Source organism: Hipposideros armiger, unplaced genomic scaffold, assembly GCF_001890085.2.
Source record: "Hipposideros armiger isolate ML-2016 unplaced genomic scaffold, ASM189008v1 scaffold_382, whole genome shotgun sequence".
NCBI lineage: Eukaryota > Metazoa > Chordata > Mammalia > Chiroptera > Hipposideridae > Hipposideros > Hipposideros armiger.
The window spans coordinates 891,849-915,623 of NW_017731732.1; the positions used below are offsets into that span (position 1 = coordinate 891,849).

The window sequence follows — 23,775 nt, forward strand, 5'->3', positions numbered from 1 at the left end:
ATTGCCATGTGATTTACTACAAGCAAAATGATTTATTTACCAGTTAAACCAAAAAAAAAAAAAACTCTCTGAAAAGATGTCATTAAATTATTTTTTATGCAGAGGATAGAAAAATGGTAAGCAACAAAATCTAAATATTAGTTATTTTATTTGCATGAAAATAACATTAGTGATTACTACAAGACATAAGAGTAGCACTGCTTCTGAAAGCAATTAATTCAAGAATAATCTCCAACCAAACACAAACACATAGAAACACTCAGGTTTACCTGAAAAGGTAAAGAAGCTATGTAATCCTTTCCTTCTATGCTGTGTATGTTAATACACGAGCTCTGCAATATACATATGCATTTCTCTACTTCATCACTACCTGAAAGAAAGGGTACAAGAAGATAGGTGCTTTTGTTTCAAAGCTACCCCCAACAATCACAAATTACAATTCCCAACAGCACAAATTCTTTAATAAACAATATAAAATGCTTGGCTAAACCACTCTGTTAGTGGCTACTTATTTTCAACAAAAAACCCATGGGAAACACAGTCATAAGATACAATAAAACTTCAAAAAGAAACTTACTGTAGGCTTTTTCAGACTTGTCCTGTGATACAATGAAGTCACACCACAATGCCTAAAATTAAAACAAAGTACTCTTCTAAGAAAACTGTACATAATAAGTCACTAATGGTATCTTAATAATAATTATGACATCTACCAAACAACTGTCTTTCTTCATGAGCTCAACACATACAACATGGGAACAGAAAAGAGTTAAGATAAAATTAGACAATTAATGATACATATAAGGAAAGATAAACTATGTTTGCAAATAAATTTTATGAAAAGGGAAGGAAAAATAAAAATAATCTAAATAGAAGCCTTGCAACAAAAGTGAACTCAAACAATGGCTCAACCTGTATTAAACCCTGTATCCTATATAAAGTGCAAGATTATCAGAAGAGCTGCAAATTGCCAACCTAGTTAATGATCTCCAGATTTTCTTCATTCTTAGACCTTCCTAGACTTACCTGGTTTAGAAACATCTTTAGGAAAACTAACATTTCCCTTTCCTAAAAAGCCAGTCAACTTTCACTGGGATGCTTGACAATCACTTACTAAAATTATATAATGGCATTTTATAGGTTTTTTTAAATTGTGGTATAATATATTGGGTTGTCAGAAAAGTTATGATGCATGTTTGCAACAGAAGGCACTAGTTCATTTTTGAAAGTACTAGAGTCATTCACATCTATATTATTGCTATGTCATTTGACAGCTGACAGTTCTAGCATTATTCTAAAAAAAAAATTGAGTGATTTGGTTGAGTTTTGGAGATTTTACAACAAGTTGAAGATGGAAGACCAAACTGTGCATTTTTGCCATATTTTATTCTTTTACTTCCATCAAGGGAAGAACGCGTGTCAAGTTTGTGAAAAGTTGCATAAAGTTTACAGTGACAATGCTCTACAAGAACATCAGTGCCAACGATGGTTCACGAAATTCCGTGCTGATGATTTTGATCTCAACGATGCTCTTCGGTCAGGGAGGCCCACCGAGGTTGATGACAACAAAATAAAGGCATTGATGGAGTCAAACCCACGTTACAAGACACGAGAGATAGAAGAAACATTGAACATCCATCATTCAAGCATTCACAACCACGTAAAGAAGCTGGGATATGCAAGCAAGCTCGGTATTTGGGTTCCGTATGAACTCAAAGAAGTTCATTTGACGGGGCGTATAAACATCTGGAATATGCTCATTAAACGTAAGGAAAATGATACTTTTTTGAAGCGACTGATAACTGGTGATAAGAAGTGGACTGTTTACAACAATGTGGTGTGCAAACAGTCTTGGTCCCAACATGATGATTCGCCTCAAATGACATCGAAAGCAGACATTCATCAGAGGAAGGTTATGCTCTCAGCATGGTGGGATTTCAAAGGTGTCATGTTTTTCGAGCTCCTACCAAGGAACCAAACAATCAATTTGAATGTGTACTGTCAGCAATTGGATAGTTTGAACGAATCCATCATCCAGAAACGTCCAGAGCTCGTTAATCATAAAGGAGTTGTGTTCCATCACGACAAGGTGAGACCACGCACAAGTTTGATCACCTGTAAAAAATTATTGGAGCTTGGATGGGATGTATTGCCACACCCACCATACTCGTCTGACCTTGCGCCGTCAGACTTCTACTTGTTTCGCTCTCTTCAAAACTCCTTGCGTGGTATAACATTCAATTCAGATGAGGTTGTAAATCAGCACCTTGTTCAGTTTTTCGCAAAAAAAGACAGGTCCTTCTACAAACGAGGAATTATGAAGCTCACTGAAAGTTGGCAAAAGGTTATCGAACAAAATGGGCTATATATCATTGATTGATCTTTGTTCTTTATATAAATAAATGACCTTTGAATTTGAAAAACAGACAAAATACATCATGACTTTTCCGACAACCCAATACATAACAAAAAATTTACCACTTTAACCATTTTTAGTGTATGAATTCAATGGCATTAGGTATACTCACAAAGTTATGGAACTTTGATGTTATCCATTTCCAGAACTTTTCCATCATCCCAAATAGCAACTGTCTATTTAACAAAACTCCACATTTCTCCCTACCCCCAGCCTCTATTTTCCTTTCTGTCTCTATGAATTTGCCGACTCAAAGGACCGCACGAAAAAGTCCTGCTGTGTCTGCCTCATGTCACTCAGCATCACACCCCCAAGGCATATCCATGCTGAAGCGTGTCAGAATTTCCTTCTTTTTAAAGGCTGAAAAATATTCCTTTGTAGGCATGTATCCCGTATTATTTATCCATTTATCTGTCCACAGACACTTGGGTTGTTTCCACTTTGTGGCTACTGTGAATAATGCTGCTGTGAACACTGCTGTACGACTCTGTATTTGAGCCCCTGCTTTCAATTCTTTTGTGTGCACACCTGCAAGGGGAATGTCTGCATCACACGGTGACCCTAGCTCTAACTTTTCCAGGAACCAAATTCTTTCCCACAGTGGTCTTTTTACTTTGCCACCAGCAATGCACAGGTTCCAACTTTTCACCATCCTGACCAACACGTGTGATTTTCCTCAGTTGTTTAATACCAGGCGTCCTAGTGGGTGTGAAGTGGTATCTCACTGTGTTTGGATTTGCATTTGCCTAATGATTAATGATGCTGAGCATCTTTTACCAGTTCATTGGCCATCTGCACATCTGCTTTAGAGAAATGTCCATTTAGGTCCTCCGCGGGGTTTTGAATTGAATTGGATTGTTTTGGTTATTATTATTGAGTTGCAGTTTTTAGTGCCATTTTAGCAGATGAAAAACCAGCATGAAAGCCGCACTCTGATCTGAAATATCCAGAGTCTAAGCTGTCCCTGTCACCATCTTAGCTTCTTTTTATGAAGTCCCACCCTCCCAGCTCTGAACAACATAGCATTTTCACACTCTCCTTTATCCCGATGGCTCTGAGATCACCAGCCCCCTGCACATGTCCCTCAGCTCTGTCTCTCACCTCTCTCTTCTCTTTATTCCCGACACCAATCTCTTTCACCCAAACTGTCACAAAACAGTGTCCCAGGCAGCAGTCCCTCTACTCCACAGCCAATGCCACCTACTGCTACCAAAGTAAAATCTTCTCAAAATACGCAACTGAAGATGCACTTTCCATTTCAAGGTCCTTAGTAGGCTCCTTCTGCATACAGTTCGCAGTCTGAGTTCCCAGGTGCATACAAGGCCCTTCACTTTGGTTCCACCCAGCACCTGCGAGCACCTCTCCAAACCCACACCCTGTGTGCAGCCATTCAGAAGTTAGACAAAGGCATGCTTTTCCATAATTCTTTTTGCTGTGAATCCCTCTGCCTAGAAGGCCCTTCTTTACAAACTTCCAATTCAGTGTCTTCTTTGACAAATCTTCCCATCAGAGGTCTGGCCCCCTAGCTCTCACCACACTGTGGACACACAGCTATGACACGGCACTTCCGTTTATCTGAATACAGCATTTCAGTGTATCTGTCTATTTGTTCACCGTTCTACACCATGAGGTCTTCCATGGCACAAACTGTAGCTTCATCTTTGTTGCCCCAGCACCCAGCACTCTGAGACAGTGATGCTAAACGCTTGCAGAATGAATGAAGGAATAAACTAAATCTCGGTTACATGCACCTTATATTATGTCTAACTGAAATATAAAATTCTCTTTCTCCGTACTAGCAGGAAGTCTACATAATAATGTTTTCCAGAGTGAAAGGAGTGAATTTACAAAGCTTAGGATATCACAAGGAATCTTAACATAAAGGAGACAACAGAAAGAAGACAATATGCCTGACTGCATATCTAGGGAACCTAGTACACAAGCAGGCATGCCTCGGAAAAATGAAGACAGAAACACAGGAGCAAACAACTGTCTGGACCTCATCAGGCCACTTTTCACATCTACACTAACCATATGCGTTCCATCGCAGAAAATTATCATCAAAAAGATCACTGGCTTCAACTCTCCTGGACAGAAATGCTTTTTATACATGCCCTCAAATTTTGGAATAATTCCCAATGTGTTGGTACAAGAGTACGATGTTCATCAGGATACAGTTAATGAGGGAAACAGCTAATAAGCAGTGTCCAGGGACCAAGATTTCAGAGTTTACCAGTAAGGAACTTAACACTAGTCAAAAAGCCTCAAAACCTCCTGTCATAGCCTAACAATTAATTCAACTACTATAAATGTATTCATTTTCCCCCAACATTTTATTCTAAAACCTTTCAGAAAGAAAGCTGAAATAGTTCAGTGAACATCTGTGCCACCTAAATCTAACATTTATTAACATTTTCCCACGTGTGCTTCTGCGTGTACACTTGTGTGCAGGTGGGATGGGGGGTGGGGGGAGTTAAAGAGCTGAAAATTGCACACATCATGACAGTTCATCCCTACATACTTCATCACGCATTTCCCAGAAACAAAGATATTCTCCTATATAACCACAGAACCATCGAACTGTCTGAGAAAAAAATTTTTCTAACATCACCTAACATCCAGTCCATTTGCAACTTTTTCAAATTTTCCCAAAAACGTTTTTTTAGCCCATTTTCTAGAACAAGGATTCAAAGTTCATTCAACAAGGTACAAAAAACAAGAAGGTACATTTGGTGATGTTGTTTTAGTCTCTTCTAGCCTAGAACAGTCCCCACCTTAGACCACAATGTGGACTGTCCCATACTCTGGATTTCTCTGATTGTTTCTTCTTGGTGTTTTTTGCCTTTAAGTTTTCTTAAAGAAAACTTCCAGAAAATTTCGGAAAATTACAGAAAATTTCAAATGTATACAAAGTAAACAGAGTAACCTAATGAATTCCCATCAGCCAGCTTCAATAATTATCAACCTCTGGCTGTTTTTGTTTCTTCTGTACCTCCAACCCATGCCTCATATCTCATGATGTTTTACAAATCGATCCACTAGCTCCCATGTTTCCTGTCACTGGAAGTTAGGTCTTCATGCTAAGGTCAAACACCTGGGGGAGGAAAACTGAGTAGGTGCCATCGGGTCTTCATGCTGCATTACGCCAGTAGGTACACAGATTCTGCTGTCCCCCTATTAGGGATGGTAAACCCCACCACGTGATGGAGGAGACCAGTGCATAGCTCCACAGCAGGCACACATTTCTTCCCTCCCCGTCAACAAGCAATCCCCAGCAAGACATCCTGCTGCCATGCTAACAACTTCTCACTCAGTGGCATTTGTATCCATTTCCAATCCTTGTCTGAATCAATGATTGATGACATTGGTGGGAACAAAATGGTGATTTTCTAATTCTACTGTTCCTTCTATATTTATTAGCTGGCATTCTTCTATAAATAATGGAGATGAACTGTATGTCTTCCTTAAAAAGCAGAGCAAATGCTTAATTCTTTAAATTGCCAATTTTTAGACTAGCGTTAGGTGTAACAGCCAAGTGCAATGACAGCAAATTAGTTTTTCTCCTTTCCCTTTCTCTCTAAGTATTACTATAAACCTGAATTTTATTTATTCAGTGCTTTACAGTCAATTATCATCATGTGTTACATTATTCTTGTAATTTCAATGTCTTATACATTTTTATTGACAATATTAAATTGAATTACTCAAGGAGAGTATTTAAAGATTATCATCAAATTGATAAGGAATCGTGTTAAAAAAAGTGGTGATACAGAAAATAAATGAAAATTTTCTTTTCCTACCATTATCTTCACTACATGTTAAAATGGAAACCCAGCTGCTGAGATCATTATGCTGTTTTTATCATTTCTCTTAAATTTTACAACTAAAGCTTTCTAAAAAGTGTTAATCAAATGCTAAAACTCAAGTGAACTCACCTGTTGAACAGGACTGTCAACTGTAAACGCTTTATAAACGGCCAGTGCCTGGCTTTTACTTCCTTTGCTCCAAATCACCATATTTCCAGCCACATAGAGTTCCTCATCATAATCCACTTCTTCTCCGATTTCACTTATGCCTTTCCTTAACTGCCAGCTTTCCTTCAAAATTAACACAGTTGTAATACAGGTTCAAGCACAGGGTTTTTGTTTTTGTTTTTTTCAGTAGTATGAAGCAAGATTTGTTAATTAAATCAAACAACCAACCAGATACAAGTCTCCCACTCTGTCTGTGCCTATGGAGTAAGACTTAGTCCCAGCCAAACCCTTAAAAGGTGAGGTGCCACCGATGGACAGAGTGGGGGTGTGTGGGTTTGTGTGTTATCTGTCGTACAGGATTTCATGAACAAGAACTGACTCGCGAAGTCTCTATATAAGTGTTTTATATTAGAGTACTACATTATGCTGCCCAAAATATAAACAAAGAAAAATCACACCTTACCTATATATCAAAAAATGAAACCCACGTGCTTAGGAGACTATAAAGACACAGTAAGCATATGGGGGGGAGGGGGCAGTGACAGAGAGGACAATGAGGTGCACGTGGGAGCACCAGGGGAGTCTATGCGCCATGCAGACTTCCCTGCTTCCCAAGTGCAGGGACACTAACTTTCGTTCTCTGGTCCCAACCACCCAAATAAGCGAGACAGAAAGGTATAGATTGCTAACTTCCCCTCCCTGAGATGTTGGTATCCCAAAACGGATATGAAAATGGAATAAGATGAGAAAGGCTGATTTTCTGACACACACTTACATCCCATCCGCCTACCTAAGAACTACTTACTACTATAGCTACTTCAATAGCATTTCTTTTCTCCTCTAGACACACATAAGTTTTTGCAGCAGGGACCATTCCTAACTCTACTATCAGCAAATAACATGAAATCTGTTCTCTACATTCTAAATGAAGAGAAAGAGGTTGAAAATGGACCATAATCAGACTGACGCTCATGATAAAACCATGAGTTATATAATGTCTAAAGAAACAGCCATGACAACGTATACGATAAGCTCATTATTTTTAGCCTTGATAAAAATGACCAAATCTTAGCCTCTACCCAAGAAGTAGCATCATACTCTTTTCTCACTTGCATCTGGGTACCTTAAATTACAAGTAGACTGCATCACTCTACATTTCAAAAACAGAGTGAGAAACTTAACGGAACCTTGTGTTTCTCGTGGATTGTAACCTCCTGAAGAGATCCCACCAAGCCAGCAGCACCATCAGAAGACCGGAACTCAGAGGCTGGCTGCAGCTGGCGAAGCTGAAGGTTCAGAGCGTTAGGGTGGTGCCTGCAGTGGTCTCGACCGAAAGGAGCAAATTCCTGCAAATCCCCAGCTGCAATCATTGTTGCCCTGTCTTCATACAAGTTCGACATGGGTTCCAAATATCAACATTATTTCTGTATGAATTCAAACACATTCTGGTCAGATGTTAGGGTCAAACTCAAAATAAAAATATCATGAAAGTTTACAAAAGAGTCCTTAATTTTTAGGTGTCACATAATCCTACCACATTGTAAGTGTGCAAGTGATCATTATATCAAAGAAAATTCCAGATCTGACTCTTTCAGGTAATTACAGTTATCATTTTATAGTTACACTGTCATTCCATAATTAACATTACAGTTCCTTTTTTGTTGCAGACAGATCAACAGTTACCACTGTAAGAAACCACTGGGATGAGACAAGCACTTACATCCCAAAGTACCTATCCTATGTTCCTACCATTATACATTAATTTTTCTACATTTAACACTGAAGTCTTTAGACAAGTTGTACTTTATAGTCCCATGACTTCCCAGCTCTCAATGTTTAATGTTATTTCTGTTCAGATCCTGGAAACTCATTTGAAATGCACACCTAAAGGATCACTGGCATATTGAAATAAACAAAGTGAACTCACATATATCTTCTAACTCATCAAAAGTTGAACCACTGCTTTAATAAGCTATCACGTCATCAGTAATTCTGACACCCCAATCCACATAAACATATAACTGTAATCAATTCCAATTTTTGGTCGAACCCAAGGAACTAAGGCACGAATAATTCTGACCATGGAACAGTCATGCTTGTTTGCAATTTAAGAGTTCTACTTTTAATTAACATAATCTATTACAGTTCAGTTTATCACTACTAAGGTGTGGATGAGCTGTGGGTGGAAGCAAGCCCCTTTACTTCCAAAACATTTCTACCAACAGGAAGTGACAGCCAGTCAAATTCCGACACTGTACAATGTGATATAGAAGGTGAATGTTAGTTTTGTCTCCAAGACAACACCTATGTTAAAAATGGGTTTTGCGGCATCACGTTTAAGCTTCAATCCTCAAACATAAAAAAAAATAAAAATAAAAATAAAAACATTACTGTCAGCACTACAGACAACCTTTAAAGTGAGTGTTTGAAATGCATTCACACTAAAAAGAATTGAATTTAACTTAGTTTCTCTGGGGTCTTTCAGGCACCAGCAGCTTTCAAGTCCCCTGGAGTTCCTACGCAGCTCCACTAGAGTTGCAGTTATTTTGCTGTGAATTAAACGTCCTTCCTCAGACAACTGTACATCACAATCATGACACTTTTCTCCTGCTAAAAGTCAGGATTGAGAACATTTAAACTTGGGACATGACTGAGGCACTGCCTCAGATGACTTACAAGAAAACAATAACATTCAGTTGGTCTTATAGTCTAGTCAACAGGATAATCAACATCTTAAAACTTTGAGGGAAAATTACAAAATTATTATAGAACTACTTTTACAGTACAATATCTTGTGCTGATTAAGGCAACATGTTTAATACTTTCACTGTACCTCAAACTTGTATGTGTTTTTTACTTGGGGGGAGGGGGCAACATAATGAGCCATAAATAGAAGCACTATATTAAACTGATGTGCTAAGAATCACGACATCATCAGTGCTCACCAGAAACAAAGCTACCCTTGAAGCGACTGAGAGGCTGGTTCAAGAGGACACTCTAAGGCCCTGCGAAGACACCCTGAGTTGAGTCTCTGCAAAATGGCAGAGCTTCCTCCGCCTCTTCAGGTCTTCAGGGATCAGTGAAAACAACAGGCTGAGAGCCTGGGCCTCAGAAAACCCTGTCGCAGGGGAAGGGGCCCATCTGGAGGCTGAAGCCGCACGCGCACACCGCGAGTAGCTCGGGAAGGAGGCCGAGAGGAGGACGCGGGGAGGCGAGTCGGAGAGCCCAGTCCGGAGGCTGGGCCGCCCCTGGACGCTGGGAGCTCCCTTCCAGTCCCGCACCGTCGGCTTCGGACGAGTGCGGGGATCAGGAGACAGGCGCTGACCTGTCGCCGCCGGCCCGGCCCTTACCTGAGTAACTCAGGACGCGTCAGGCGCGGCGAGCCCCGGCTGCTCCCCGAGGGCAGCAGCAGAGTCGGTCACGGGGACTCCTCTGCCGCTGCAGCTTTTCATTCCCTCTCCTTCGCTACTCCAGAGGAAGAGCGAGCAGCACCTGAGGACAGGCGGGAGTGAGGCAGGCGTGAGGCGAGAAGCTCTGGAATGGAGTTCAAACGGAGGCGGCCATCTTGGCTTCCCGTCGTGCTTTGCGCTGGGCCAAGCGGGAGCAGGACCTCGCGGGGCGGGGCCTCAGGAGCCGGCCTAGCTGGAGGCGCGAAGCTGCCCAGCTCTCCTGGCCCCTGCGCAGTGAGTAGCGGGAAGGATGCTGGGGCCTACCTGGCAAGGTACCTCCTCCTTAGGACAGCAGCCCAGCTGAGAAGCAGGACTATTGTGACAGGACCCTCCTGGCGTTCACATCTTCTCCAGGGCATGTCAGTACGAGCCTGAACCTCCTTCTATGATCTAGCTGACTTTCCTGCTAGTTTTACGGATCCCCAAATGAGAGGTACCTGCCTCCAAGCTTGGGGGAGAGAGAGGGGCTGCTGATTTTCTTTCTTTGCCAGTACACTTTAACCCTGTGGGGCATGAACCCTTTGAAAAGTTGATGAAAGGTATGGATGCCTTCACAAAAACATTGCCTGCAATTTCTGAGCTTCAGAGACACTCCCCTAGGTGATTCCTAAACCTGGGTTAAGAACCCCAGTTTTACTCAGCCCTCCGTGTCTGTGGATTTAACTGTACAATATCACACTTAAGGAAACTAGAAAATTTCCTTGAATTCTAATCTTCCTTTGTGCAGTATCTCTGGGTTAAAAGTATTGATAGGCATCCTATTATATTACCTAAGGAATAAAGTTCAAATTCTTTATCCAGAAATGTAAAATTGGCTGAAACTTTATTCTGCACTAAAATGGTCTCCAGGAAGTCCCCAAGCACCTTGCACTTTGTGGCTTTGGTATGTGGGTTCATTTTTGTCACATCATTAGGAATGTCAACCTTCAGAGTTTAGCTCACAGGCCTCTTCTCAGATTTCACTCCCAGAGGAAGGAGCCTGATGAGGATTCAATGCTTGTGTCCCCCGAGATTCCTATGTTGAAACCTAAAGCCCTGTTTGGAAGTGGGACCCTCAGGAGACACTTAGGTCCTGAGGTGGAGCCTTCATTAGGGGGATTAGTGCTCTCATAAAGGAAAGGACTCCACGGAGCCCTTCCACCAAGTGAGGACACAGCAAAAAGACAGCCGTCAATGAGCCAGAAAGCAGGCCCTCATCAGATGCTGAATCTGCCAGGGCCATGATCTTGAACCCCCACTTCTCCCACCAGCTGCCTGGTGAGGTAGAAATACACTTTTCACCTGTTTGTTGGAACCGTAGAGGAAAACATTTATGCTGTCTTTGCATTTTGCTAGTTTTAACTGTTTAACTACCTCCCCAGGTATCCTGTGGAACAGTCAGCTAGGTTGTCTTTGCAGACCTTCTCCAAGCCTTACCCATCATCACACTTGGTAGGGGGGTTTGTACAAAAAATGGGGTGTGATTAAGGTATTGGCTACATTTTTCTGCAATGTGTCATCTCACAGAGCACAGCAAACTATGGTAAGCTGGCCAGGTCAGCAGTTGTGGCCTTATTCATCTCCTTAATATCCCATAAAGGGGGCCATCTTCCTCAGTCATTCAGTCTGTCACTTCTGTTGGATCTTGACATGATTCAATTCTGCTGCCATTTCCACAATGCTGCCAGGAACCTCCTCCCTGTGTCCCAACAGACCGTGTTACCATGTGTCCCCGAAAATAAGACCGGGTCTTATTCATTTTTGCTCCAAAAGACACATTTTATTCATTTATTCATGTACAAAAATTTACATTTATTCAAATACAGTCATGTCTGGGACTTATTTTGGGGTAGGGCTTATATTACAAGCACCCTGAAAATCATGCTAGGGCTTTGTTGGGAGCCATGCAGACTGGCTTTACTGTAGTATAACTTGTTTTGCTTCTTGCTCCTTTCTGCACCTAGAGGATGCTTACTTAACCTTGAGGTATGTGGTGAGAAGGCCAGTTCCTTAAAAGACACAATAAGAAAGAGGGCTGTCTGGGTTTGTGGAAGATAGTTTCCTGGGAAACTGACCCTCTAAATTTTCCACTGACCTTCAGGTTTCTAGTTGGTAACTAATAATGTACTTTTAATGAGGTTATGCATATTCATCCCTTCTGTGTTGCATGTACTCTGGAGGTATAATATGATGGGGAGGAAAAATAAACTCGTGGCTGGTTGCTAAGAATGCTTCCAGTCCTCCCGGATCCTCTTTGTCTCTTTGTCTCTTTATTTCCTTAAACCTCGCCCCCCCACTTCAGGTACTGTTCACTGGAACGCTGAGGCAGGACCCCGACAGGGCTTATTTTCCGATTAGGTCTTATTTTCGAGGAAACACGGTAATGTGTGAGGACTGCCGTACCATAGGACCTCAGATGGGGTGGATGGACCTCGATGCAGATCAGAGCCAGCAGGGAGGCAAGAATGCCCAAAGGGTTTCCACTGTGGAACTGGGAAGCTCCTGAGTGCCGATCCTGCAATACTTGTATATGTAGCAATATTTGATGTAGCCAAGCGGGGACAACTCCGCATCTCTGGACATCCAGTGGCCCAAAGTGCACTGACAGTCACCCTGAAGAGCTGCACGTTTGCAGCAAGGGTTGCAAATCTGGATTTTCTACATTCTTTAGCTCTGAAATCTGCTTGCTTCTTTTTTTCAAATTTTTTATGTTCTGTCTGTTTGTTGAACTTCTCGTTTTGTTCTTGTACTGTTTTCCTCCTGTTGTCAGATTGTTTACCTGTGTTCTCTCAGCTGCTGTAGAGTGATTATTCCAATACTTTCTTCGCTGTACCAAGGCAGCTGAGTTTCATTTTGTATGTTGTACCTTTTGTTCCATGTCAGAGCCAATCCATCGAACAAGCTGTTACAGGTCTTTGTACCCCCTTGAGATATGACATCAAAGACCATGTCTGCATAATGGGCCCCAAGCAACACATTGCACCTAATCCAACTGCATGTTCCTTCCACCGTCATCCCAAATCCTTAACATCCCATTTCTCCTGTTTTCCTAGATTTCTGTCAATGTGAACTTGGGAAAGGGTGCAGCTCATTTGGGGTATAGCTCAAGTCCTCATAGGTCACATGTTGTACCGCACTCTTGGGACCTGCTGGGAGCTGAGTCTGCTAACAGGTCAGGAAGCAGAGAGGGCTGTGGGCGCAGGTCCTGAGCAGGGTCATAGAGCCTTGCAAGGCAAGTACCTCGGAGGTGATCCTTGTGGATTCAGGAGAAGCAGAGGCAAGCTCCTCAGGCAGGAGTGGGAGGGATTCTTCTGCACAAAGAAGACTCTGTATGGGTTTGGAGTTCAATGTCCCTGCTTAACCAGGAACCACCCATGTATCCCCATTCCGATTTTTAGGACCCCCATTTCTTCTAAATCAACACTATCACTTTCACTGCCGTGTGGACAGGCATTCGATTTTGGTTGTAATTCACCCACTTGCAAGATGAGACTGGATTAGGTTTTCAGAAATCTCAGCTCTAAAGCTATAGGAAGTAAGAGTTTCAGGGAAGATATAGAAATTTCTCAGCATCTAAGTGGTGCTTGCATTGGAAATTGGACACCTCAATTTCATCTTTTTCTTTCCTCATTCAATCAAGGGCAAGTAGAAACAATCACCTAATTCCATCACATTTGTTAGTTGGTAAAACGTGATCTAAAATATCAAATTCATGGTCACCTAGAACCTTTTTTAAAATAAATATTTGATTAGGAATATCCAGTGGTGATCCTTTGTATATCTCTATTACCACATTGTACCGTGGACTGTCAATGCCTTCTTTAACCCTGGCAATATCGTCATTAATGCCTTTATATTTAATCAGATTAGAGAACCAATTCCAGAAGATCCAGAACTTCTTGAGAAAACACATCTTTAAGATCCTGTTCCTCTAGAACCAACCTGTTTACCAAAATCTGTATCCGTCAGAGTTCCTCAGAGAGACAGAACATGTATATTTATAGCATGAACATACGTGTGTATATAAATACATGTATGCATATGTACATGCACAGAGAAACACATATAGAGAGATTTATTTCATGAAATGATTCTTGTCCTTATGGGGCTGGCAAGTTTAAAGTCTATAGGGCGGGCCAGCAGACTAAAAGCTCAGCAAGATTTTGTATGTGTTGTGAGGCGTAATTTCTTCTTCATCAAGAAACCTCAATTTTTCCTCTTAAGGGTTTCAGCTAAGTAACAGAGCCACCCCCATTTTCAAGGGTAATAACCTCCAAAGTCAACTGACTGCAGATGTGTTTGGTCAGATAACGGGGCACTATAGCCCAGCGAACTGACACATAACACTAACCATCACACGTTGCAAGAGTTCTTTATCTGTATAAGTACTAGACCTTTCACAGAGATCCGCTTTGCTAATATTTCCTCCCAATGCATGATTGTCTTTTTCGGTCCTGATAGTGTCCTTTGAGACACACGATTTGGGCATATTTATGAATTTCAATTTACCTATTGTGTCCGTCGTTGCTTGTGCTCTAGAGGTTGTATCTAAGAATCTATCGCCAAGTCCAAGATCGTGTGTGATACATATTCCTTTGTTTTCTTAGAATTTTATAGTTTTAGCTCTAAAATTTAGGTTGTTTTCCCAAAGGTGGCGCTAAAGCTCAAGTTTGTGGTCTGCCCCTGGCCGGGAGAATCCGGCCAGCTTTCCGCCGGAGCTCGGAGCCCTCGGCCTGAGCTCGGTCCCGCCGCCGCCCGTGGAGGGCACAGAGGGCGCCGGACGCAGGGTAGAGGGTGTGGGCGAGGCATGCGGCGCACTAGGGGTGCCGCGCGGCAATCGAGGGTCCCCGGGCAAGGCGTCCAGCTAATAAGATCCGTATCCCTTTCATGCCCTCCCAGAGTCCTACGTACAGCAATCCCTGCCTTTTCCCGCCCCGCTGATGCCACTCACAAGTCAGTCCTTTTGACGGGCCAAGAGAGAAGCCAGCCCCTGAGGCGCAGTCCCGCACGGCTGGGGAAGCCAAATTCGTCGTATTACTATTATCATTCAAGCTGGAACTTCTCTGCTGGGGACCTGGGCTCCCAAGAAGCCTCTCTGGTCCGTGCGTGATTGTCTAAGGCAGTGTTTTCCAGGGGCTCCTGGACCGCGGCCGGGTGGGGAGGGGCTGGGCTGACTCAGGGCCACCGCAGGGCCCAGGTCCAGGGCCCCGGGACCCAGGTCTGTCTGCCTCTTACCAGAGCACGGGTGAGGGAGACTCTTCCCGGTCCCCAGCGAGTGTGCTGGATCCCACAGCCCGCATGGACGCGCTCTGGTCCGTGGATGCATGTTGAACTGTTCCTGTTCTTCCTGAATTGTCACTGGCGGTGGAGGGACAAAAAACGAGGCATGTTTTATGCCCCCGTGACGCTGCCTCCTTTGAAATGTCACCTTTTGATTTCCTAAGTTCCTACATATAAGTCACTCTGTTTCTGAACCCCCTGGTATATGTCACTGATTTTTTTTTCTCTTGAAGAAATGCCATGCTTTCGGTATGCTAAACTTTTTCATATGTTTTCATACCCAGTAGCACACTTCTCTCCTCATTGCTGCCTTTTGAAATATTCTCGAAGCTGTTTTTGCAGACTTTTCCATTAGAATCAGCTGTGCAAATGCTAGAACAAATACTACTTCAAACTTGGGCTGGCCATGTATTGAATTTATACTGTAGATTCATTTGGAGGAAAATGAATGTTATTTGCAATTGTGAGTTCTCCCACTCACAGATCTGCTGTATCTTTCCATTTGTCCTGTACTCATCATTCTTTATTAATGTGATCTGTGTGCACATGTAATATGATTGATATACATAATAAAATACTTAATATGTGTTTAATACAATATATACTACACATGACTAATACATTATCTTAGGTCTTGCTAGCTTATAGAATTTGTCACTACAGTAAAGGGAAATTGTTTTCTCTGCCACATTTTCAAACTGGTTATTTCTGTTGTATAAGAAAAGGATGATGTGTTGGCTCAATCTTGATCTAACTTCTTGATTCCTATATTTGTGTGGGTTGATTCTCCTGCACTGTTTAAGGCATGTGATCTTGTAATGGCAGCTTGGTATCTTTTTCATTCTCTAGCCCTCATACGAGTATTTCCTTTTCTGTTTCTGTTGCTAATCTAAGGCGAGGTTTTAGTGTTGACTGTGGACCTCCTTCTATCGCCCCTGTTTTCAGTGGGAAAGCTACTGATGTTGTTACCATGAAATATTGTGTTTGTGGTACATTTTCAGATCATGCCCTTTATCAAATTAAAAATATTTTCTTCAAAAGTTTCTAAATTGCTCAGAATTTTATGAAGATTTATTAAGATTTGGTGAAGGTATTTATTAACTTCTATTGAAATTCATATTTTCCCCTTGTTAATTGTACAAATTCCATTAATGTTAAATATTTATTACTGGGTAAAATCTTAATTGCTCACAGTGTGCTATTCTTTTGTAAAGCTGCTGTGAGTAAATTTGCATTTAGGAATTTTGCATATATTTTAAATGAATTAGCCTATAGTTTTTTGTTTGTTTGATTTTGTGGTACCATCCTTGTTGAATTTTAAAATGTATATATAAAAAAAGGATTTCTTATATGGAGGGATGGAAATAATGCATAGATGGTTGAACTGAGAGCGAGTCAATGAAAAAAGATGGAAGTAGTTGATGAATGAATGAATGAATGAATGAAGAAAGAGAGGGAAGGAGAGAGGAAGTGGACACAAGAACAAAATGGAGAGATGAATGAATGGGTAGAATGGTGTATAGACAGATGGTGAGAATAAAACATTGGACAAACAGAGAAAGCAGGGACTGAATAGATAGCATAATGTCAGTGTCACTGTTGACTTTTGATATAAAGATAGGCTCAGGGATGTCTCTATACACTCTACCATAAATTACAAAATCACTGTGTAGTTGGGTTGTTTTGGTCACAAGTAATCAAAGCCAAGCATACATGGCCTAGCTGAAGCAAATGCATGTTGGCCCCTGTAAATTGTGACATGTTCTGCACAAATCAGAGTTTATTCTCCTTTGTTGACAAACTGGGTCACGTGCTTCTTCTTGACCTATTCACTGCACCAGATAGAAAGGAATCAGGTTACGCCAAAGGAACAGAGGCCTGTTTTGTTGACCATTGTCACGCCAAATAGATTTTAATAAAAAAAGAAAAACTTATGTCTGGAAATAAGCGGGGTCACATTGCTTCTACACAATGAGGAACAAGTAATTCTCCAGACAAAACTCTGGGTGTGGACGTTGGGAAACAGCTTAACAATTGTCCACAACAATTCTGCTGCTCCATCTTTATATGGCATTAAAATAGATTTTTTTTTCTTCAGTTATGTTAGAACAAAATTTTAAAGAGAAGAAAAACATCAAAAAAAAAGAGGTAAAGGATTCACAAGAAGTCTAAAGCATGAATAGATGAGGTTGAATTCAGTAAAAGTAGAAAATAAATGGAAAATAGTCATCAGAGAGCAAGGCAATAGACTGTGCTAAGACTGTGCTGTGAAACGAAAAAACAAAACAGGATAGATCTGTATAGAAACAAGATGTGTGTGGGGATGAACGAGGGAACAAAACAAGTATTTGTGTGGTTGTATTTTGTATTTTGCTGCATTAATGTTCTGTGATACATAAGCCACTTCATTGAGTGGACCTACCTCTGAACTGAGTGTCTTGCCACAGTGCCTTTTGATAGCTAAGCATGGGATTCATTTTTTTAAAAGTGCTATTTGGTTCAGAAAAAATTAAACAACTCCCAATTTTTCAGTAAAACCAAACCTTGTCTTTGGTTTTACTGAAACAAAAGGTGGATCAAATTGGACAAACTTATTTATCCCTATCTTCAATACTTCAACACACACACACACACACACACACACACAGAGTTAGTATCTTGAGACCAATTTTTCCATCTGTACAATAAAGAAATTGTACTAAGTGCTATTTTTTCTTTTTCAAAATAAACATAGATTTCTTTCATTATAAAAATAATTCATGGTTATACTAATAGGTAGAAAAGGGAACGGTTTAAAATAAGTGAAGGTCAGGGCCGGCCTAGTGGCTCTGTTGGTTAAGAGTGCAAGCTCTGAGCAATAGAGTCGCTGGTTTGATTCCCACATGGGCCAGTGAGCTGCACCCGAGCTGAGCTGCCAACAGGTGGCAAGATAGCTCAGCTGGTGAGAGCACATGCTCCTAACAACAATGTTACCAGTTCGACTCCCATATGGGATGGTGGGCTATACCCTCTCCCCCCCCACCCCCACCCCGCAACTAAGACTGAACACAGCACATTGAGCTGAGTGGCCCTGAGCTGCCTACAGGTGGCTGGATGGCAACTGGACTTGGAGCTGAGCTAGCTGCGCCCTCCACAACTAAGACTGAAGGACAACAACTTTGCTGTTCCCCTTCCCCAATTTCCCAACACTGTTCCCTTTCCCCAATTCCACAATAAAATCTTTGAAAAAATAAATAAGTAATATAAAATAAGTGAAGGTCATCCACATACCCAGTTGGAAATAATCATACATATCTTTATACATTTTCAGATATGTAAATATACACTTATCCATATTTTTAAAATCATCTTAGGTTATACAAGTTCTGACAAGTTTGCAAGCTTGTTGCAACGATGTTGCTAACCTTTTTTGATATCAGAGGGATTATTCATTATGGATTTGTACCAACTGGACAAACAGTTAACCAAGTTTACTATTTGGAAGTGCTGAAAAGGCTACATGAAAAAGTTAGACCACCTGCACTTTTCGCCAACAATTCATGGCTCTTGCATCATGACAATATACCATCTCACTTGGCGCTGTCTGTGAGGGAGTTTTTAGCCAGTAAACAAATAACTGTGTTGGAACACCTTCCCTACTCACCTGATCTGGCCCTCAATGACTTCTTTCTTTACCCAAAGATAAAGAAAATATTGAAAGGAAGATATTGTGATGACATTCAGGACATCAGGGTAATATGACCACAGCTCTGATGGCCATTCCAGAAAGAGTTCCAAAATTGCTTTGAAAGGTAGACTAGGCGCTGGCGTCGGTGCATAGCTTCCTAAGGGGAGTACTTTGAAGGTGACTGTAGTGATATTCAGCAATGAGGTATGTAGCATTTTTTCTAGGATGAGTTCGCAAAGTTAATTGTTCTGTTTGATAACATACTCTACCTACAATATCATTAAAATATTTCTGAAAAATAATGCCTTCTAGTATCTTTTCTCCTGAGACACCATGAATTATATAACTAAGCTCTAATCAGTAGACTTAAAAATTATTCTGTTTTCTGCTTTATGAATAATCCTGTAATGATCACATTGTATGGGTACCTCTGAACATTTATTCAATTGCTTTTGAATAATTTCCTGCAAATAGAATTTTGGTTTCAAAAATATGCATATCCTAAATTTAGTATGTATAAATTTTGAATCATTTGATCAAGTTCCAAAAAAAAAAATCCCTTGGAATTTTGATTAGGATCTCATAGAATTTATAGATGAAATTAAGGGGAAGTCATTCCTCACTCCTTTATTCTTTTTTAATAGTCAGATCTTATTTTAATATGCCAGGAGATAATATATGCATATCCCTATGCCATTTTACCCCCTCCATTTTTAAAAAAAATTACTTTTTCAGTTACAGTTGACAGTCAATATTTTATATTAGCTTCAGGTGTACAAATTGGTAGTTACAAAATAGTCACAGGGTGTAAAGTACAGCATAGGGAATATAGTCAATAATGTTGCAACAGCTATGTATAATTATAGTGCCAGGTGGGAGCTAGGCTAATGGGGTAGTCAGATCACTGCATATATTATATTATAGAAATCTCTGCTCCCTTTACAGTTGTGTGTTGATTGCCTCCTATGGGCCAGACGTGAGAAGCACAGGTTGGCATAAAAGTCAAACCAGCAACCACATGGATACATAAGGTGAAGTCAGGCTGTGCTGGGTGCTCCAAACAAAAGATAAATCGGAGTAAAGAGACAAGTGAGGAGGAGGATGGGAAGGTTTGTGAGAGCAAGGTGATATCTGAGACAGTTATGTCTTGGAACTATGCGCAGATGACCAGCAGAATATAAGTCCCCAGCTGAGCTCCCACTTGAGGCTCTGATCCCGAAGTGCTCCAGGTGGCTCCTAATCTGACAGAGAAAGTATATCCAGCCACGTTCTTTACAGAAGGGAGGACAAAGGATGCTGCCCCTGGCCTCTCTCGACCCCTTTAATTGTGGGGCATGCATATTCTTACTTTACTGCTGTTGCTCTGTGGTACCCTCTTCCTATAACAAACTGTAGTCTTGCATCCGGTACATGTTCTTCAGTTATGGATTCCTGATTGACTGGCACTAGATCATACAAGTGCAGTATACACTGTGTTTGATTCCGTGATCTGAATGGGTCACCTTACCTGCAACAGAATCCGAACCGTCCAGCAACCCTTCTGGCACATTCCATGGAGATTCTCGCATGCACCATCCACACTGCCCAAGAAATGACAATTGCTTGTGCTCCTTTAAGATGTGGGGCATTGGAGTTGACTCTCTCATAAACACCATCCAGTCCGCAGCAAACTTGGCCCTTATATTTTTAATGTGTTCCTCTCACACTGAGTGGAGGCCCAAGAGGCCAAGGGTTTTGGAATCTGTAGTATTGGAAGGTCATTATACGGTACTGAAACCACTAAGAATCGTGACAAAGATAGTGTGAAGAGGGTAATGTGGTGTTAGCACTGAAATCGTCAAGGAGTGAGGAGGAGAAACCTAGGGATCTGTGGATGACTGCAGCACGCAGGGCTGGTACAGTCTGAGGACATCTGGTTCAAAGCTGGAGACACTAGGGAGCAGAGACACAGAATGGTCTCGGGCAGCAAGGGGAATCCCACCAGGTTCAGGGGCAGGAGTGCATGTGAGTGTGGGAGCCACTGGTTCAGTCACCAGGGCACTGTGACTGGAAGACCATACAACAGCTCTGGGTGGCTGAGAGCCCAAGTGGTCCAGGCCTTGGCTGGCTCTAGGGTCCCTGACAGAGGCACCATGCATTGGCTCAGTGATACGTCCCAGGTATGATTCTTACACCTACAATTGAGCGTGTGCTCAGCCAACCTGTGTGTGATGGTAAATGAACTCATGGCCCTCTGGCACAGACACTGGGATTAGGCCATTTCTTGGAGCACCATCATTCATAGAGTATCCTGGGGTCCAGCCAGGTGTCTGAATATTGGGCAGCCTGCACTATTTCAAAGTGGATGGGAGGAGGCCAGCTGTGAGTTAGGGGTCCATGTCACAGACTGGAGGCAGGAAGGGGAAGTAAATTAAAAGCCACAGCTGGGATCAAGGCTGAAAAGAACAAGGGGTGAGTGTGGTAGGAGGACAAAGAGAGGTAGGATGTGGGCTAAGAATAGGGTCGTTGAGGAATGAGGGGCACATTCCATCTGTCATCATGGGTCCTGCAGTTGGAAGTCTTCAATCCCATCATTGGTGTCTTCAACATGATGAACTGGCTACAATGCCACCTGATTAGGGTTACAGCCCTTCTGCACTGGAATCAGTGGGCGTCGTCTTCCTGAGCCCCTGAATGACCACAGCTGCAGGCCCTGGCCAGTGCCTCTTTTTCTTAGGAGTGGACAGTGTCACATGGAGTCTTAGCAGACACCAACAGCGTGGTGGGTCTCCGAGTGTGGGTTCTTGGCTGGCGTTGACTGCTGAACTTACAATGTAGCCTTTAGGGCAGAGGTCCTATGAGCGTAGAAATAGTTGTGTAATGTGGGGTCTCATTTTTCTTTTTCTTTTCCTCACATTTCCCTTCTCATATTTTGATCACTTGAATAGTTAGGACATTAAATTACAATGGCATTTAGATGGGTGTCAACTATGAGATTGATACAATAGAGCAGATATGTCACCTTTTAGTTTTGGTGTTTGTGGAAGTTTTAAAACATGACTGCAAATTCTTTGAAATGTCCATCGTCAAGAGGGGGTAGCTCTGGCTCCTCCCAGCGAGGGTGGGTGGTGACTGCTTCCACCAAGGGGGAATGGTAAAATGGAGCTAGGTGACCTGAGGCTGGGTCATAAAAGGCCATACAGCTTCTACCTTGTACACTAGATTGGACGCATGCTCTGGTGCCCTGAGCCACCATGCAGACTTCTGACTGCACCAAGGCCACGGTGGAGAAGCCGCCCTAGACCCCATGTCATCCCAGCACAAGGGCCGGGTACCTGCAAGGAGGAGCCTCTAGGTCAGGGGTTGGTCATCTTTTTCTGTAAAGGGCCAGATTGTGTGGCTATGTGGATCATTTGAGCTCTGTCACAACTGCTCAACTCTGCTGTCATCACACAAAAGCAGCATTGATAATACACATGCGAATGGCTATGTTCCAACCACAGTTATTTGCACAGACAGGTGATAGACCACAGGCTATATACTTAGCTCACCCGTTTTAGATGATTCTAGTCCCTGTTCATTTGGGCCCCAGATGGCAGCAGAGATGGAAGAACAAATACAAACCATCTCCTGGTGATCCCTGTTCAAATCTCTGACCCACAAAGATTTGACCCTCCATCAATCTCATACAATGGTGGTGTTTTGCTCCTGCTATGTCTGGGGTGGTATGTCCTTCGGCAATAGATAACCAGCCCAGTTTATACAGGCAGTAATCTCATCAAGAAAGTGAAATTTGAGCAAAGCCTTGAAGCAAGAGAGTTAACTGAGAGGATGTGTCTGGGGGAACAGCATTCCAGGCAGAGGGAACAGTCAGTGCAAAGCCCTGAGGTGGGAGTGTGCCTGATGTATGTGAGCAAGGGCCCGGAACCTGTAGGAAGGGCTCTGTTGAGGTGCCCTGGGGACCCTGCACCCCTCCACACAAGGCATGTAGGCCATGCTTGACTGCAGTCGTCCCCATGTCTGGGCACACTGCCTGTGATTCCTCCAGGAGCAAAGCAGGCAAGCCTGGGGAGCAGCTGTTGGGGGGCAGCGCCATATCCCCATCTTGTGGGAGATGCTGCAAGGCTATTTTCCTCCTCATCCATTGTTTCAGTAGAGCACAGGCCTGTCCATCTCCTCCCCTCCATGCCTCCCTCTTGCCCCTAAGGACACAGCTGCAGGCTCAGTGCAAGTCTATGAAATGTCTTAGCTCTAGTTTCAAGTTGCAGCCCATCCACTGCTCATCTGGCCTGTTGTAGTCCTGTGGGGTAGGGACAAAGGAGTTGATTCTGCTTTGCTGTGGGTGTAAGCACTAACCTGTCTATATCCACCCTGCTTGGGTGTCTCCTTACAGCAAAATCTGCCTGAAGAGGCCAGGCAGCTGAGGGGTCAGGGATGGGGTGGCAAGAAACCAGTACAAACAGAAGAGGAGTGAGGAAGTAGGGTCAGAGGGGACCCTGGCCAGGCCATGCAAGACCATGTGGGCTCTGATGCAGCGAGAAGGCAGGGGCCACCGTAGGGTTCTGCCAGTTTTAAGCCGAGGAATGGCATGATCTGGCTTACGCAGTCTGAAAAGATCTGAAATGTTTCCTTTAAGAAAGTAGGCTTAGGAATGCCAGTTATCGTTGAGATTATATGAACATGGCTTAGAGGTCTTTTATGATTAACTTTGCCTGCCCCTTTGGCCCCCCCGCACAGATTGCCTCCCTGCACTCCTGCTCCGCGCTTTTGTTGATGTTCTTCCCTTCACGAGCGTCCACTGGGGCACACAGGCGCTCTCTCCTCCACGCTGGGCGGGCCCTGCACCTTCGGCTGGTGCCCCGGGCGCTGCGCTGGACGCCGGGAGGCCGGGCCCCTTTCCCGTCCCGCCTTGGCCGCGCCTCCGGTGCGGGTTCCTCACCCTCCCCTCGTCCTCCCTCCCTTCCTCTACTCTCCTGGCCCGCAGGGTCCCCTTCCTTCCCCTGCTGCCCGCCCCCCGGCCCGCCCCTTCCA

At 42.8% G+C, this 23,775-nt stretch overlaps 1 protein-coding gene across 6 annotated transcripts in view; it reads right to left on the reverse strand.

Moving 5' to 3' along the window:
• Positions 1-10,612, reverse strand: part of ANAPC1 (anaphase promoting complex subunit 1) — an 83,905-nt gene extending 73,293 nt beyond the window's left edge. For 3 of the 6 annotated variants that reach the window (XM_019662890.1, XM_019662887.1, XM_019662886.1), the window contains exons 1-5: positions 9,741-10,609; positions 7,578-7,814; positions 6,352-6,513; positions 578-629; positions 270-370 (exon numbers count right to left, since the gene is read on the reverse strand). In XM_019662890.1, the coding sequence (XP_019518435.1) occupies positions 270-370; positions 578-629; positions 6,352-6,513; positions 7,578-7,790 (528 nt within the window). In that variant the 5' untranslated portion in view covers positions 7,791-7,814; positions 9,741-10,609. Of the gene's footprint in view, positions 1-269; positions 371-577; positions 630-6,351; positions 6,514-7,577; positions 7,815-9,740 lie in introns of those variants that run through there. The other 3 variants (XM_019662888.1, XM_019662892.1, XM_019662889.1) reach the window with 3 other exon arrangements.
• Positions 10,613-23,775: the final 13,163 nt, after the last annotated feature.